The 15,481-nt window shown below is 52.8% G+C and overlaps 1 protein-coding gene across 1 annotated transcript; it reads left to right on the top strand.

Moving 5' to 3' along the window:
* Positions 1–840: 840 nt before the first annotated feature.
* On the top strand, positions 841–14,785 carry LOC136965586 (uromodulin-like). The gene is made up of 9 exons (XM_067259770.1): positions 841–860; positions 1,282–1,428; positions 6,751–7,068; positions 7,189–7,351; positions 7,468–7,616; positions 7,779–8,024; positions 14,270–14,429; positions 14,596–14,671; positions 14,766–14,785. Exons 1-9 carry the CDS (start codon positions 841–843, stop codon positions 14,783–14,785), a joined length of 1,299 nt encoding a protein of 432 aa, XP_067115871.1.
* The last annotated feature ends 696 nt before the right edge of the window (positions 14,786–15,481 follow it).

Here is a 15,481-nt window from a genome sequence, read left to right as displayed (position 1 = left end):
CTGCTCCCACGACCACTACAGCTGCTCCCATCACGACAACAGCTGCTCCCACGACCACTACAGCTGCTCCCACCACAACAACAGCTGCTCCCACAACCACAACAGCTGCTTCCACGACCACAACAGCTGCTCCCACAACCACTACAGCTGCCCCCACCACCACGACAGCTACGCCCAAAACAACCACAGCTGCTCCCACAACCACAACAGCTGCTTCAACGACCACAACAGCTGCTCCCACAACCACTACAGCTGCTCCCACCACGACAAAAGCTGCTCCCACAACCACTACAGCTGCTCCCACCAAAACAACAGCTGCTCCCACCACTACCACAGCTGCTGCCACAACAACCACTACAGCTACGCCCACCACAACCACAGCTGCTCCCACAACCAAAACAGTTGCTCCCACGACCACAACAGCTGCTCCCACCACAGCAACAGCTGCTCCCATGACCACTACAGTTGCTCCCACGACCACAACAGTTTCTTCCACTACCACTACAGCTGCTCCCACGACCACTACAGCTGCTGCGATCACAACAACAGCTGCTCCCACGACCACTACAGCTGCTCCCACAACAGCTGCTCCCACGACCACTACAGCTGCTGCCACCACAACAACGGCTGCCCCCACCACCACGACAGCTACGCCCAAAACAACCACAGCTGCTCCCACAACCACTACAGCTGCTCCAACAACAACCACAGCTGATCCCAAAACCACAACAATTGCTCCCACGACCACTACAGCTATGCCCACCACAACCACAGCTGATACAACAACAACCACAACAATTGCTTCCACGACCACAATAGCTGCTCCCACGACCACTACAGATGCTCCGATCACAACAACAGTTTTTCCCACGACCACTACAACTGCTCCCATCACAACAACAGCTGCTCCCACGACCACTTCAGCTGTTCCCACAACAACCACAGCTGATCCCACAACCACAACAGTTGCTCACACGACCAATAAAGCTGCGCCCACCACAACCACAGCTGCACCCACAACATCGGTAGTTGCTCCCACGATCACTACAGCTGCTCCCACCACAACAACAGCTGCTCCCACAACCACCACAGCTGCTCCCACAACCACAACTGATGTTCCCACAACCACAACAGCTGCTCCCAAAACCACAACAGCTGCTCCTGCGACCACTACAGCTGATCCCACAACCAGAAAAGTTGCTCCCACGACCACTACAGCTACGCCCACCACAACCACAGCTGCTCCCACAACCACAACAGTTGCTCCCACGACCACTACAGCTGCGCCCACCACAACCACAGCTGCGCCCACCACAACCACAGCTGCTGCCACCACAACAACAACTATTCCCACAATCACTACAGCTGTTCCCAAAACCACAACAGCTGCTTCCACGACCACAACAGCTGCTCCCACAACCACTACAGGTGCTCCCATCACAACAACAGCCGCTCCCATGACCACTTCAGCTGCTCCCATCACGACAACAGCTGCTCCCACGACCACTACAGCTGCTCCGATCACAACAACAGCTGCTCCCACGACCACTACAGCTGCTCCCATCACAACAACAGCTGCTCCCACGACCACTACAGCTGCTCCCACCACAACAACAGCTGCTCCCACGACCACTTCAGCTGCTCCCACAACAACCACAGCTGATCCCACAACCACAACAGTTGCTCCCACGACCAATACAGCTACGCCCACCACAACCACAGCTGCTGCCACCACAACAACAGCTATTACCACAACCACCAACGATGTTCCCAAAACCACAACAGCTGCTCCCACAACCACAACAGTTGCTCCCACGACAACAGCTGCTCCCACAACCACTACAGTTGCTCTCACCACCACAACAACAGCTATTCCCTTAACCACCACAGCTGCTCCCACAACCACAACAGTTGCTCCCACGACCACAACAGCTGCTCCCACGACAACAACAGCTGCTCCCACAACCACTTCAGCTGCGCCCACCACAACAACAGCTGCTCCCACAACCACTACAGTTGCTCCCATGACCACAACAGCTTCTCCCACGACCACTTCAGCTGCTCCCACAACAACTACAGCTGATCCCACAACCACTTCAGCTGCGCCCACCACAACAACAGCTGCTCCCACGACCACTACAGCTGCTCCCACGACCTCTACAAATGCTCCCACGACCACTACAGCTGCTCCCACGACCACAACAGCCGCTCCCATGACCACTACTGCTGCTCCCATCAAAAAAACAGCTGCTCACACGACCACTACAGCTGCTCCCATCAAAAAAACAGCTGCTCCCACGACCACTACAGCTGCTCCCACAACTACAATAGCTGCTCCTACGACCACTTCAGCTGCTCCCACAACAACCACAGCTGATCCCACAACCACAACAGTTGCTCCCCAGACCACTACAACTACGCCCACCACAACAACAGCTGCTCCCACCACAACAACAGCAGCTCCCACAACCACTACAGCTGCTCCAACAACAACCACAGCTGATCTCACAACCACAACAGCAGCTCCCACGACCATTTCAGCTGCTCCCACCATAACAACAGCTGCTCCCACAACAACCACAATTGCTCCCACAACCACAACAGTTGCTCCCACGACCACAACAACTGCTCCCACCATAACAACAGTTGCTCCCATGAACACAACAACTGCTCCCACCAAAACAACAGCTGCTCCCACTACTATCACAGCTGCTGCAACAACAACCACTACAGCTACGCCCACCACAACCACAGCTGCTCCCACAAGCAAAACAGTTGCTCCCACGACCACAACAGCTGCTCCCACCACAACAACAGTTGCTCCCACGACCACTACAGCTGCTCCCACCACAACCACAGCTGCTCCCACGACCTTTACAGCTGCAGCCACCACAACAACAGCTATTCCCACAACCACAACAGCTGCTCCCACGACCACAACAGCCGCTCCCAAAACAACCACAGCTGCTCCCACAACCACAACAGTTGCTCCCACGACCACTTCAGCTGCTCCCACGACAACAACAGCTGCTCCCACAACCACAACAGTTGCTCCCACGACCACTACAGCTACGCCCACCACAACCACAGCTGCGCCCACCACAACCACAGCTGCTCCCACCAAAACAACAGCTGCTCCCACAACAACCACAGCTGTTGCCTCCACAACAACAGCTATTCCCACAACCACAACAGCTGCTCCCACAACCACAACAATTGCTTCCACGACCACAATAGCTGCTCCCGCAACCACCACAGCTGCTCCCACAACCACAGCAGTTGCTTCCACGACCACTACAGCTGCTCCCACCACAACAACAGCTGCTCCCACGACCACAACAGCTGCTCCCACAACCACTACAGCTGCTCCCACCACAACAGCTGCTCCCACAACCACTACAGCTGCTCCAACAACAACCACAGCTGATCCCAAAACCACAACAATTGCTCCCACGACCACTACAGCTATGCCCACCACAACCACAGCTGATGCAACAACAACCACAACAATTGCTTCCACGACCACAATAGCTGCTCCCACGACCACTACAGATGCTCCGATCACAACAACAGTTGCTCCCACAACAACCACAGCTGATCCCACAACCACAACAGTTGCTCACACGACCAATAAAGCTGCGCCCACCACAACCACAGCTGCACCCACAACATCGGCAGTTGCTCCCACGATCACTAACGCTGCTCCCACCACAACAACAGCTGCTCCCACAACCACCACAGCTGCTCCCACAACCACAACAGATGCTCCCACAACCACAACAGCTGCTCCCAAAACCACAACAGCTGCTCCCGCGACCACTACAGCTGATCCCACAACCAGAAAAGTTGCTCCCACGACCACTACAGCTACGCCCACCACAACCACAGCTGTTACCACAACCACAACAGTTGCTCCCACGACCACTGCGGCTACGCCCACCACAACCACAGCTGCGCCCACCACAACCACAGCTGCTGCCACCACAACAACAACTATTCCCACAATCACTACAGCTGTTCCCAAAACCACAACAGCTGCTTCCACGACCACAACAGCTGCTCCCACAACCACTACAGCTGCTCCCATCACAACAACAGCTGCTCCCATGACCACTTCAGCTGCTCCCATCACGACAACAGCTGCTCCCACGACCACTACAGCTGCTCCGATCACAACAACAGCTGCTCCCACGACCACTACAGCTGCTCCCATCACAACAACAGCTGCTCCCACCACCACTACAGCTGCTCCCACCACAACATCAGCTGCTCCCACGACCACTTCAGCTGCTCCCACAACAACCACAGCTGATCCCACAACCACAACAGTTGCTCCCACGACCAATACAGCTACGCCCACCACAACCACAGCTGCTGCCACCACAACAACAGCTATTACCACAACCACCAACGATGTTCCCAAAACCACAACAGCTGCTCCCACAACCACAACAGTTGCTCCCACGACAACAACAGCTGCTCCCACAACCACTTCAGTTGCTCTCACCACAACAACAACAGCTATTCCCATAACCACCACAGCTGCTCCCACAACCACAACAGTTGCTCCCACGACCACTTCAGCTGCTCCCACGACAACAACAGCTGCTCCCACAACCACAACAGTTGCTCCCACAACCACTTCAGCTGCGCCCACCACAACAACAGCTGCTCCCACAACCACTACAGTTGCGCCCACCACAACAACAGCTGCTCCCACAACCACTACAGTTGCTCCCATGACCACAACAGCTTCTCCCACGACCACTTCAGCTGCACCCACAACAACTACAGCTGATCCCACAACCACTTCAGCTGCGCCCACCACAACAACAGCTGCTCCCACGACCACAACAGCCGCTCCCATGACCACTACAGCTGCTCCCATCAAAAAAACAGCTGCTCCCACGACCACTACAGCTGCTCCCACAACAACCACAGTTGCTCCCACAACCACAACAGTTGCTCCCACGACCACAGCAACTGCTCCCACCAAAACAACAGCTGCTCCCACTACTACCACAGCTGCTGCCACAACAACCACTACAGCTACGCCCACCACAACCACAGCTGCTCCCACAAGCAAAACAGTTGCTCCCACGACCACAACAGCTGCTCCCACCACAACAACAGTTGCTCCCACGACCACTACAACTGCTCCCACCACAACAACAGCTGCTCCCACGACCACTACAGCTGCTCCCACCACAACCACAGCTGCTCCCACGACCACTACAGCTGCAGCCACCACAACAACAGCTATTCCCACAACCACAACAACTGCTCCCACGACCACAACAGCCGCTCCCACAACAACCACAGCTGCTCCCACAACCACAACAGCTGATCCCACAACCACAACAGTTGCTCCCACGACCATTTCAGCTGCTCCCAAAACAACCACAGCTGCTCCCAAAACCACTACAGCTGCTGCCACCACAACAGCTGCTCCCACGACCACTACAGCTGCTCCCACCAAAACAACAGCTGCTCCCACTACTACCACAGCTGCTGCCACAACAACCACTACAGCTATTCCCATAACCACCACAGCTGCTCCCACAACCACAACAGTTGCTCCCACGACCACTTCAGCTGCTCCCACGACAACAACAGCTGCTCCCACAACCACAACAGTTGCTCCCACAACCACTTCAGCTGCGCCCACCACAACAACAGCTGCTCCCACAACCACTACAGTTGCTCCCATGACCACAACAGCTTCTCCCACGACCACTTCAGCTGCTCCCACAACAACTACAGCTGATCCCACAACCACTTCAGCTGCGCCCACCACAACAACAGCTGCTCCCACGACCACAACAGCCGCTCCCATGACCACTACAGCTGCTCCCATCAAAACAACAGCTGCTCCCACGACCACTACAGCTGCTCCCACAACAACCACAGTTGCTCCCACAACCACAACAGTTGCTCCCACGACCACAGCAACTGCTCCCACCATAACAACAGCTGCTCCCACAACCACTACAGCTGCTCCCACCAAAACAACAGCTGCTCCCACTACTACCACAGCTGCTGCCACAACAACCACTACAGCTACGCCCACCACAACCACAGCTGCTCCCACAAGCAAAACAGTTGCTCCCACGACCACAACAGCTGCTCCCACCACAACAACAGTTGCTCCCACGACCACTACAACTGCTCCCACCACAACAACAGCTGCTCCCACTACCACTACAGCTGCTCCCACCACAACCACAGCTGCTCCCACGACCACTACAGCTGCAGCCACCACAACAACAGCTATTCCCACAACCACAACAGCTGCTCCCACGACCACAACAGCCGCTCCCACAACAACCACAGCTGCTCCCACAACCACAACAGCTGATCCCACAACCACAACAGTTGCTCCCACGACCATTTCAGCTGCTCCCAAAACAACCACAGCTGCTCCCAAAACCACTACAGCTGCTGCCACCACAACAGCTGCTCCCACGACCACTACAGTTGCTCCCACGACCACAACAGTTTCTCCCACGACCACAACAGTTTCTCCCACGACCACTACACCTGCTCCCACAACAACAGCTGCTCCCACGACCACTACAGCTGCTCCCACCACAACAACAACAGCTATTCCCATAACCACCACAGCTGCTCCCACAACCACAACAGTTGCTCCCACGACCACTTCAGCTGCTCCCACAACAACAACAGCTGCTCCCACAACCACAACAGCTGCTCCCACGACCACTACAGTTGCTCCCATGACCACAACAGCTTCTCCCACAACCACTACAGCTGCTCCCACAACAACAACAGTTGCTCCCACGATCACTTCAGATGCGCCCACCACAACAACAGCTGCTCCCACGACCACTACAGTCGCTCCCATGACCACAACAGCTTCTCCCACGACCACTACAGCTTCTCCCACCACAACAACAGCTGCTCCCACGACCACAACAGCTGCTCCCATGATCACAACTGCTCCCGCCACAACCACTACACCTGTGCCTACCATAACAACAGCTGCTCCCACGACCACTACAGTTACTCCAATGACAACAGCTGTTCCCACAACCACAGCTGCTTCTGGTATTTTGCACGTCAATCATTTGTTTGTTCCCCCGTCTACATTCTTGTCCATTTCCTTTTAACTCACTCTCTCTATCATTTCTTCTCAATTCTAGTTACCCCGATACTTTTGTGTGGAAGCAGCTACCTGGAGGTGGGTCTTCTCAAGTCTCAACTGTTGGCAGAACGTCTGGACTCCTCCTCTGCTCATCTGGCTGATCCCCGCTGCACCTCCCAGGAGATTAACGGAACACTGTGGTTCCAGATGGAACGCTGGGAGGGCAGCTGTGGAAACGTTCTGACGGTGAGGATACGTTTACTCTACCTGTCTGTCTTTTTTCTTTTTCATCTTTGTCTTTCTGTATTCCTGCCTGCCTACCGGTCTGTGAACACCCATTGTTTCCTTGCATCTCTCTCCAGACCAACGGCAGCCATGCCTTCTACTCCAACAGTTTGTTTGTCTACTCGGTCAGTGAGACCGCTCTTCAAACCTTTAAGATCCCTTTCTTCTGCTGCTATCCTCTGGAGACAGACGCCAGCCTGGATGTGGCCATCAAACCATACCTGGAGTAGGTGGACCCTCATAAAATCAAATAGTTAGCTTAGTTTCCACTTAAAGTTCTGTGTTCTGACTTTCTTGTTTAGATTAGAATAGTTTAGATTCATTGTCTTTTATTCACAGAATTTTCTTTCATAGAGGAAGTGCATCTATGTGTTCTATATCTTGTCAGTGTTGAAGGTGCAGTGAAAGATGAGGGTGCCAAGGCCAGGGCCTCCATGTCTCTGTTCCGTGATGCCAACTACACAGCTCCTTACCCAGTAGGCCCGGTCACTCTTCCCCTGGGCTCCATCCTGCATGTGGGCGTGTCTGTTGAAGAGACGGACGCTGAGGCCTTTGTGGTCGTTCTGGAGGACTGCTACGCCACCCACTCCTCTGATCCCTATGACCTCCTGAAATACTTCCTCATCCAGCACAAGTATGTGAGCCTGGATATTTAAATGTGTTTGCATGTGTGTGTGTATGTGAGTCTAATCCTCATCATACCTCCAGGCAGAGGTGGAAAAAGTACAAAAATATTGTACTCAAGTAAAAGTACCAATACTATGATGAAATATTACTCAAGTACAAGTGAAATTACCTATGTGAAAAATGACTCAAGTAAAAGTAATAAGTAGTTCCTTTAAAATGTTCATCCATCCATCATCTGCCGCTTTTCCGGGGGTCGGGTCGCGGGGGCAGCAACCTAAGCAGGGAGGCCCAGACTTTCCTCTCCCCGGCCACTTCCACCAGCTCTTCCTGGGGGACCCCGAGGCGTTCCCAGGCCAGCCGAGAGACATAGTCCCTCCAGCGTGTCCTGGGTCTTCCCCGGGGCCTCTTCCCAGTGGGACGTGCCCAGAACACCTCACCAGGGAGGCGTCCAGGAGGCATCCTTATCAGATGCCCGAGCCACTTCAACTGGCCCCTCTCGACATGGAGGAGCAGCGGTTCTACTCTGAGCCCCTCCTGGATGACCGAGCTTCTCACCCTATCTCTAAGGGAGAGCCTGGACACCCTGCGGAGAAAACTCATTTCGGCCACTTGTATTCGCGATCTCGTTCTTTCGGTCACTACCCACAGTTCGTGACCATAGGTGAGGGTAGGAACGTAAATCGACTGGTAAATAGAGACCTTCGCCTCTCGACTCAGCTCCTTCTTCACCACGACGCACCGATGCAGATCCCGCATCACTGCGGACGCCACACCGATCCGCCTGTCGATCTCGTGCTCCATTCTTCCCTCACTCGTGAACAAGACCCCGAGATACTTGAACTCCTCCCCTTGGGTCAAGATCTCCTCCCCGACCCGGAGATTGCACTCCACCCTTTTCCGGTCGATAACCATGGCCTCAGATTTGGAGGTGCTGATTCCCAGCCGCTTCGCATTCGGTTGCGAACCGCTCCTTTGAGAGCTGAAGGTCACGGCCCGATGAAGCCATCAGGACCACATCATCCGCAAAAAGCAGCGACCCGATCCTGAGGTCACCAAACCGGAACCCCTCAACGCCCTGGCTGTCCATATAAGTTATGAACAGAATCGGTGACAAAGGGCAGCCCTGGCGGAGTCCAACCCTCACCGGGAATAAGTGAGGGTAAATGAGGGCCCCCCCCTGGAGCCAGACCCGGGGGTGGGGCTCGATGGCGAGCGCCTGGTGGCCGGGCCTTTTCCCATGGGGCCCGGCCGGGCACAGCCCGAAGAGACAACGTGGGACCCCCTTCCAGTGGGCTCACCATCCGCAGGAGGGGTCATGAGGGTCAGGTGCAGTGTGAGAGTTCTGTGTTCTGACTTTCTTGTTTAGATTAGAATAGTTTAGATTCATTGTCTTTTATTCACAGAATTTTCTGCCAAGGCAGGGGCCTTGGCGGTCCGATCCTCGGCTGCAGAAGCTAGCTCTAGGGACGTGGAACGTCACCTCGCTGGCGGGAAAGGAGCCGGAGCTGGTGCGCGAGGTAGAGAGGTTCCGGCTAGATATAGTCGGCCTCGCCTCGACGCATAGCATCGGCTCCGGAACCAGTCTGCTTGAGAGGGGCTGGACTCTCTTCCACTCTGGAGTTGCCCTCGGTGAGAGGCGTCGAGCTGGGGTGGGAATACTTGTTTCCCCTCGGTTCGGCGCCTGTACATTGGGGTTTGCCCCGGTGGAAGAGAGGGTAGCCTCCCTCCGACTTCGAGTTGGGGGACGGGCCCTCACTGTTGTTTGTGCTTACGCACCAAACGGTAGATCAGAGTACCCACCCTTTTTGGAGTCTCTGGGGGGGGTGCTGGAAGCGCTCCTCCCGGAGATGCCCTCGTCCTCCTGGGGGACTTCAATGCTCATGAGTGGGGACAAAGACAGTTTCAAGGAGTCGAAGAACAGGTTTAGCAAGGCGGTGAGGGAGGCTAAACGACTGTACTCAGAGAGACTAAAACACCAATTCTCTGCAAACGACTCTGCTTCTGTCTGGAGAGGGCTCAGGCAGATTACCAACTACAAGCCCAGAGCCCCCCACTCCATTAACGACTCCCGCCTGGCCAACGACCTGAATGAGTTCTACTGCAGATTTGAAAGACAATTGGACAGTCCTGAACTACCCCTTCCCACCCAGGAGGCCTCCCACCTCCCCCCCTCTACAGTGACGACTCTCTCCATTCAGGAGGGTGAAGTTAACAGACTTTTCAAGAGGCAGAATCCCCGCAAAGCAGCTGGGCCGGACTCTGTCTCTCCAGCCACCCTCAAGCACTGCGCTGACCAGCTGTCTCCGGTGTTTACCTACATCTTTAACACCTCCCTTGAGACATGCCATGTGCCAGCCTGTCTCAAGTCCTTCACCATCATCCCTGTGCCCAAAAAGCCAAGGCCAACAGGACATAATGACTACAGACCCGTCGCCCTGACCTCTGTGGTAATGAAGTCTTTCGAGCGCCGGATCCTGGCTATGCCAGGATCCTGTTTGTGGACTTCAGCTCTGCCTTCAATACCATCATCCCCGCCCTGCTTCAGGACAAGCTCTCCCAGCTGAACGTGCCTGATTCCACCTGCAGGTGGATCACAGACTTCCTGTCTGACAGGAAGCAATGCGTTAAGCTGGGAACACAAGTCTCTGACTCCCGGTCCATCAGCACCGGATCACCTCAGGGCTGCGTCCTTTCTCCTCTGCTCTTCTCCCTGTACACCAACAGTTGCACCTCCAGTCATCCGTCCGTCAAACTCCTGAAGTTTGCGGACGACACCACCCTTATTGGGCTCATCTCTGGTGGAGACGAGTCTGATTATAGGTGGGAAGCGGCCAACCTGGTGACCTGGTGCAGCCAGAACAACTTAGAGCTCAATGCTCTTAAGACAGTGGAGATGGTTGTGGACTTCAGGAGGAACACAGCCCCACTCACCCCCATCACCCTGTGTGACTCCCCAGTCAACACTGTGGAGTCCTTCCGCTTCCTGGGCACTATCCTCTCCCAGGACCTCAAGTGGGAACTGAACATCAGCTCCCTCATCAAGAAAGCACAACAGAGGATGTACTTCCTTCGGCAGCTAAAGAAGTTCAACCTGCCAAAGACAATGATGGTGCACTTCTACTCAGCCATCATTGAGTCCATCCTCACCTCCTCCATCACCGTCTGGTACGCTGCTGCCACTGCCAAGGACAAGAGCAGACTGCAGCGTATCATCCGCACTGCTGAGAAGGTGATTGGCTGCAATCTGCCTACCCTCGAGGACCTGCACACCTCGGGGACCTTGAGGCGAGCGAGGAAGATTGTGGCCGACTCCTCCCACCCTGGACACTCCCTGTTTCAGTCACTCCCCTCCGGCAGAAGGCTGCGGTCCATCAGGACCAATACCTCACGCCACAAAAACTGTTTCTTCCCTTCCGCTGTTGGCCTCTTCAACAAGGCCAAGGGACCACACTGACTCTAATGACTTCTTGCTTAAAACACATTGCTTTTTGCACTGCATTACAATAATGGTATCTTGTACATTTGTATTTTTTGTAATATTTGTATTTTTGTATTTTTATATTGTAATTTACGGCAACTTATATTTTATTTTATTGTATATTTAATTATATTCTAATCCCACGTAGTACTGCTAGTTTATGTACCCTTAGTATAGATAGTCCACATATTTAAATTTTAGGTATATGTTTATTGTATGCACCTTCCTGCCAAAGCAAATTCCTTGTCTGTGCAAACCTTCATGGCGAATAAATCCCATTCTGATTCTGATTCTGATGTGGGCAATGACAGTGAGACCTGGAGGGGCGTGATTGGGAGGAACGGCCCCCCCGATCTGAACCCGAGCGGTGTTTTGTTGTTGGACTTCTGTGCTAGACACGGCTTGTCCATAACGAACACCATGTTCAAGCATAAGGTTGTCCATATATGCACTTGGCACCAGGACACCCGAGGTCTAAGTTCGATGATAGACTTTGTAGTCGTGTCGTCGGATCTGAGGCCGAATGTCTTGACACTCGGGTAAGGAGAGGGGCGGAGCTGTTAACTGATCACCGCCTGGTGGTGAGTTGGCTACGATGGTGGGGGAGGACGCCGGTCAGGCCTGGCAGGCCCAAACGTAATGTGAGGGTCTGCTGGGAACGGCTGGCAGAACCCCCTGTCAGAAGGAGCTTCAACTCCCACCTCAGGGAGAGCTTCGATCATGTCTCGGGGGGGGGGGACATTGAGTCCGAATGGGCCATGTTCCGGGCCTCCATTGTTGAGGCGGCTGACCGGAGCTGCGGACGCAAGGCGGTCGGTGCATGTCGCGGCGGTAACCCTCGGACCCGGTGGTGGACGCCGGAGGTGAGGGATGCCGTTAAGCTGAAGAAGGAGGCCTATCAGACTTTATTGGCTGGTAGGACTCCAGAGGCAGCTGATGTGTACCGGCAGGCCAAGCGGAATGCGACTTTGGCGGTCGCGGAGGCAAAAATCCGGGCGTGGGAGAAGTTTCGGCTAGGCCATGGAGAATGACTTCTAAACGGCTTCGAAAAGGTTCTGGACCACCATCTGGCGACTCAGGAGGGGGAAGCAGTGCACTGTCAACGCTGTATATGGTGGGGATGGTGCGCTGCTGACCTCGATGAGGGACGTCCTGGATCTGTGGAAGGAATACTTTGAAGACCTCTTTAATTCCACCAACACGCTTTCCGACATGGAGGCTGGGGACATCGGGGGGGGCCCTTCTATCTCTGGGGCTGAGGTCGCCGAGGTGGTTAAAAAGCTCCGAGGGGGTTGAAAAGCTCTGGGGTGGATGAGTTCCGCCCTGAGTTCCTTAAGGCTCTGGATGTTGTAGGGCTGTCTTGGTTGACACGACTCTGCAACATCGCGTGGACATCGGGGACAGTGCATCTGGACTGGCAGACCGGGGTAGTGGTTCCCCTCTTTAAAAAGGGGGACCGGAGGGTGTGCTCCAACTTTAGGGGGATCACACTCCTCAGCCTCCCTGGGAAAGTCTATTCAGGGGTTCTGGAGAGGAGGGTCCGTCGGATTGTTGAACCTCGGATTCAGGAGGAGCAATGTGGTTTTCGTCCTGGCCGTGGAACTGTGGACCAGCTCTATACCCTCGGCAGGGTCCTGGAGGGTGCATGGGAGTTCGCCCAACCAGTCTACACATGTTTTGTGGATTTGGAAAAGGCGTTCGACCGTGTCCCTCGGGGGCTCATGTGGGGGGTGCTCCGGGTGCTCCGGGAGTACGGGGCTGTACGGGTGCTGTACGGTCCCTGTACGACCGGTGCCAGAGTTTGGTCCACCTTACTTAAAGTTAATTTAAAATGTACTTTAAGTAAAAGTTACTTAGATACATAAAAAAAAGTAAAACGGGGCAGGGGGATCTCTCCCATGTAGTGAAAATAGGACAGGGGGTCATAAATCCAAAACTATTTTGTTTTTTAATTAAAGATAAATCTATAAAATGTATACAAATCTATACAAATGCAATAACATAAAACATGTCACATGTGACATGTAAGACCCTTATAAATGTATAATGTGCCATTTTAGTACAGAACATCCCATAACACCGTTTCAAACAATCAAGTGAAAGTGAAAGTACCATACATTATTAGCTATCCTTCTTTTCTTCACAAACATAAACAACAGTTAATAAGCACATCAAGGCCAAATCAAGTGTTTGACTCTGTGTTTGACTAAAATCTCAGTGTCAGGAACATTTCAGAAAAAAAGCAAAAACCTCTAATGGCAGGCTGGGCGCTTAATGTCTTATGATAAAACACGTCAAATAAACGTCTAACTTGTAAAATTGCTACAGCCAACAGCTAACACAGCCAGGCAGCTACAGCGCTACACTCTGGGGGCATGTTCATGAGCCTCCATCATGTTCAACCCCAGAGTGTAGCGCTGTAGCTGCCAGGCTGTGTTAGCTGCAGGCTGTAGAAACTTGAGCTACGTAAAACCGTTTGTTTTCAGGGTTTCTGTCCGTACCGCCAGATGCTGATCATTCGTCACTGTAGTGGTTCCAGGAGCAATTTTTTTTCTTCCTTTCGTTTTTCGTTAGTCAACGTTTATTTTTTACTCAACGGATGGGATTTGTAGCCTAATGTAGCGAAATACAATGCTTCACTCAAAACATAATCAAGTACATTTAGTAAATTACCGATTTTAAAAACTACTTGAAAAATACTAAATACACAACAAAACTACTCAATACAGTAACATGAGTAAATGTATTTTGTTACTTTCCACCTCTGCCTCCAGGTGTCCGGCCGACCGTCACCAGGTGACCGTGGAGGAGAGTGGCTTGTCCCTCCAGGCTCGCTTCTCTGCACTGCTGTTCCTTTTCCAGGGGGACTACAGGGACATCTACCTGCACTGCAGCCTCAACCTGTGTGACCAGAGGAACTCCTCCTGCTCTCCTGTGAGTGCTCCAACCCTCCATCCTGGCCTCTCTGAATTTCTATAATTATTTTATGGTCTCTCTGACTGTCTGCATTCAATCTGACAGTTGACTCTCTTGACCTTATGAATCTCTATGGACTCTATGGACTCTATGGACTCTCTGACTCTCTGGTCTCTCTCCACAGATGTGTTTAGGAAGGTCTGTCCGCTCTGTCGACAAACTCGTACCCCTCAAGCCCGTCACCATCGGACCAATCACCTGTGAGAATAAACCACAGCCATGATGAGTCAATATGTTGTCATAGTAACAGTCTCCCTGGTAACACTGTGTTTGTCCCTGATCTCTGACCTCCAGGGGCCCAGAGTCTGGAATAAGCTGATGAAGTCACACTTCCCTCCGAACGGCTTGATGACCATCCCTATGGCAACCAGCTCAGGCTCTCCTGTTTTCTGTCATTTTCTATTTTTTAACCCATACAATGGAAATTATGACAAAACACCTGCATATAAATAACTCTTTAATATTGTTGTTATAATGTAAAGTTTGATATCAGATGGCTGAGCGTTGAGGGAGTTGGGATAGTAATCTGAAGGTTGCCAGTTCGATTCCCGGCCGTGTCAATTGACGTTGTGTCCTTGGGCAAGGCACTTCACCCTCGTTGCTTCAGGGGGAATGTCCCTGTACTTGCTGTAAGTCGCTCTGGATAAGAGCGTCTGCTAAATGACTAAATGTAAATGTAAATGTGATATAGTTGGTCACGGTTCTGGAAGATTTGCATTTTTGTATTAGGAATTTTTATATGTGGGAAGAGGAAAGAGGAAAATAACTATACTAAATAAACGTTGTACTTTTCATTTATCTATCTTAATCATGTATCTGGAACCAAAGCAGGGACCTGTTTCCTGAAATGATCAAGGCTTGCTGGAATCTGTCTAATTGGTTTAGTTTATTTCGTTTATTTTTACAGGGACAGTGCACATTAATCAACGTTTCAGTAAAAGTGACGATTTTAGCCAGCCGGCTAATTTTCAACCGCAGTCCCTGGGCAGGTTATTAAAAACAGTTACAAT

The sequence above is a fragment of the Osmerus mordax genome, chromosome 21 (assembly GCF_038355195.1).
Source record: "Osmerus mordax isolate fOsmMor3 chromosome 21, fOsmMor3.pri, whole genome shotgun sequence".
Classification (NCBI taxonomy): domain Eukaryota; kingdom Metazoa; phylum Chordata; class Actinopteri; order Osmeriformes; family Osmeridae; genus Osmerus; species Osmerus mordax.
The sequence above is the reverse complement of the archived record's forward strand: the minus strand, read 5'-3'. Positions and strand labels throughout refer to the sequence as shown.

Excerpts from the sequence above, each read along its gene's own strand:
- LOC136965586 (XM_067259770.1), top strand. The coding sequence starts at position 841 with ATGCTCCGATCACAACAACA. Across the intron at positions 861-1,281 it reads ATGCTCCGATCACAACAACA|CTGCGCCCACCACAACCACA; the intron begins GTTTTTCCCACG and ends CGACCACTACAG. Across the intron at positions 7,069-7,188 it reads CACAACCACAGCTGCTTCTG|CAGCTACCTGGAGGTGGGTC; the intron begins GTATTTTGCACG and ends TTTGTGTGGAAG.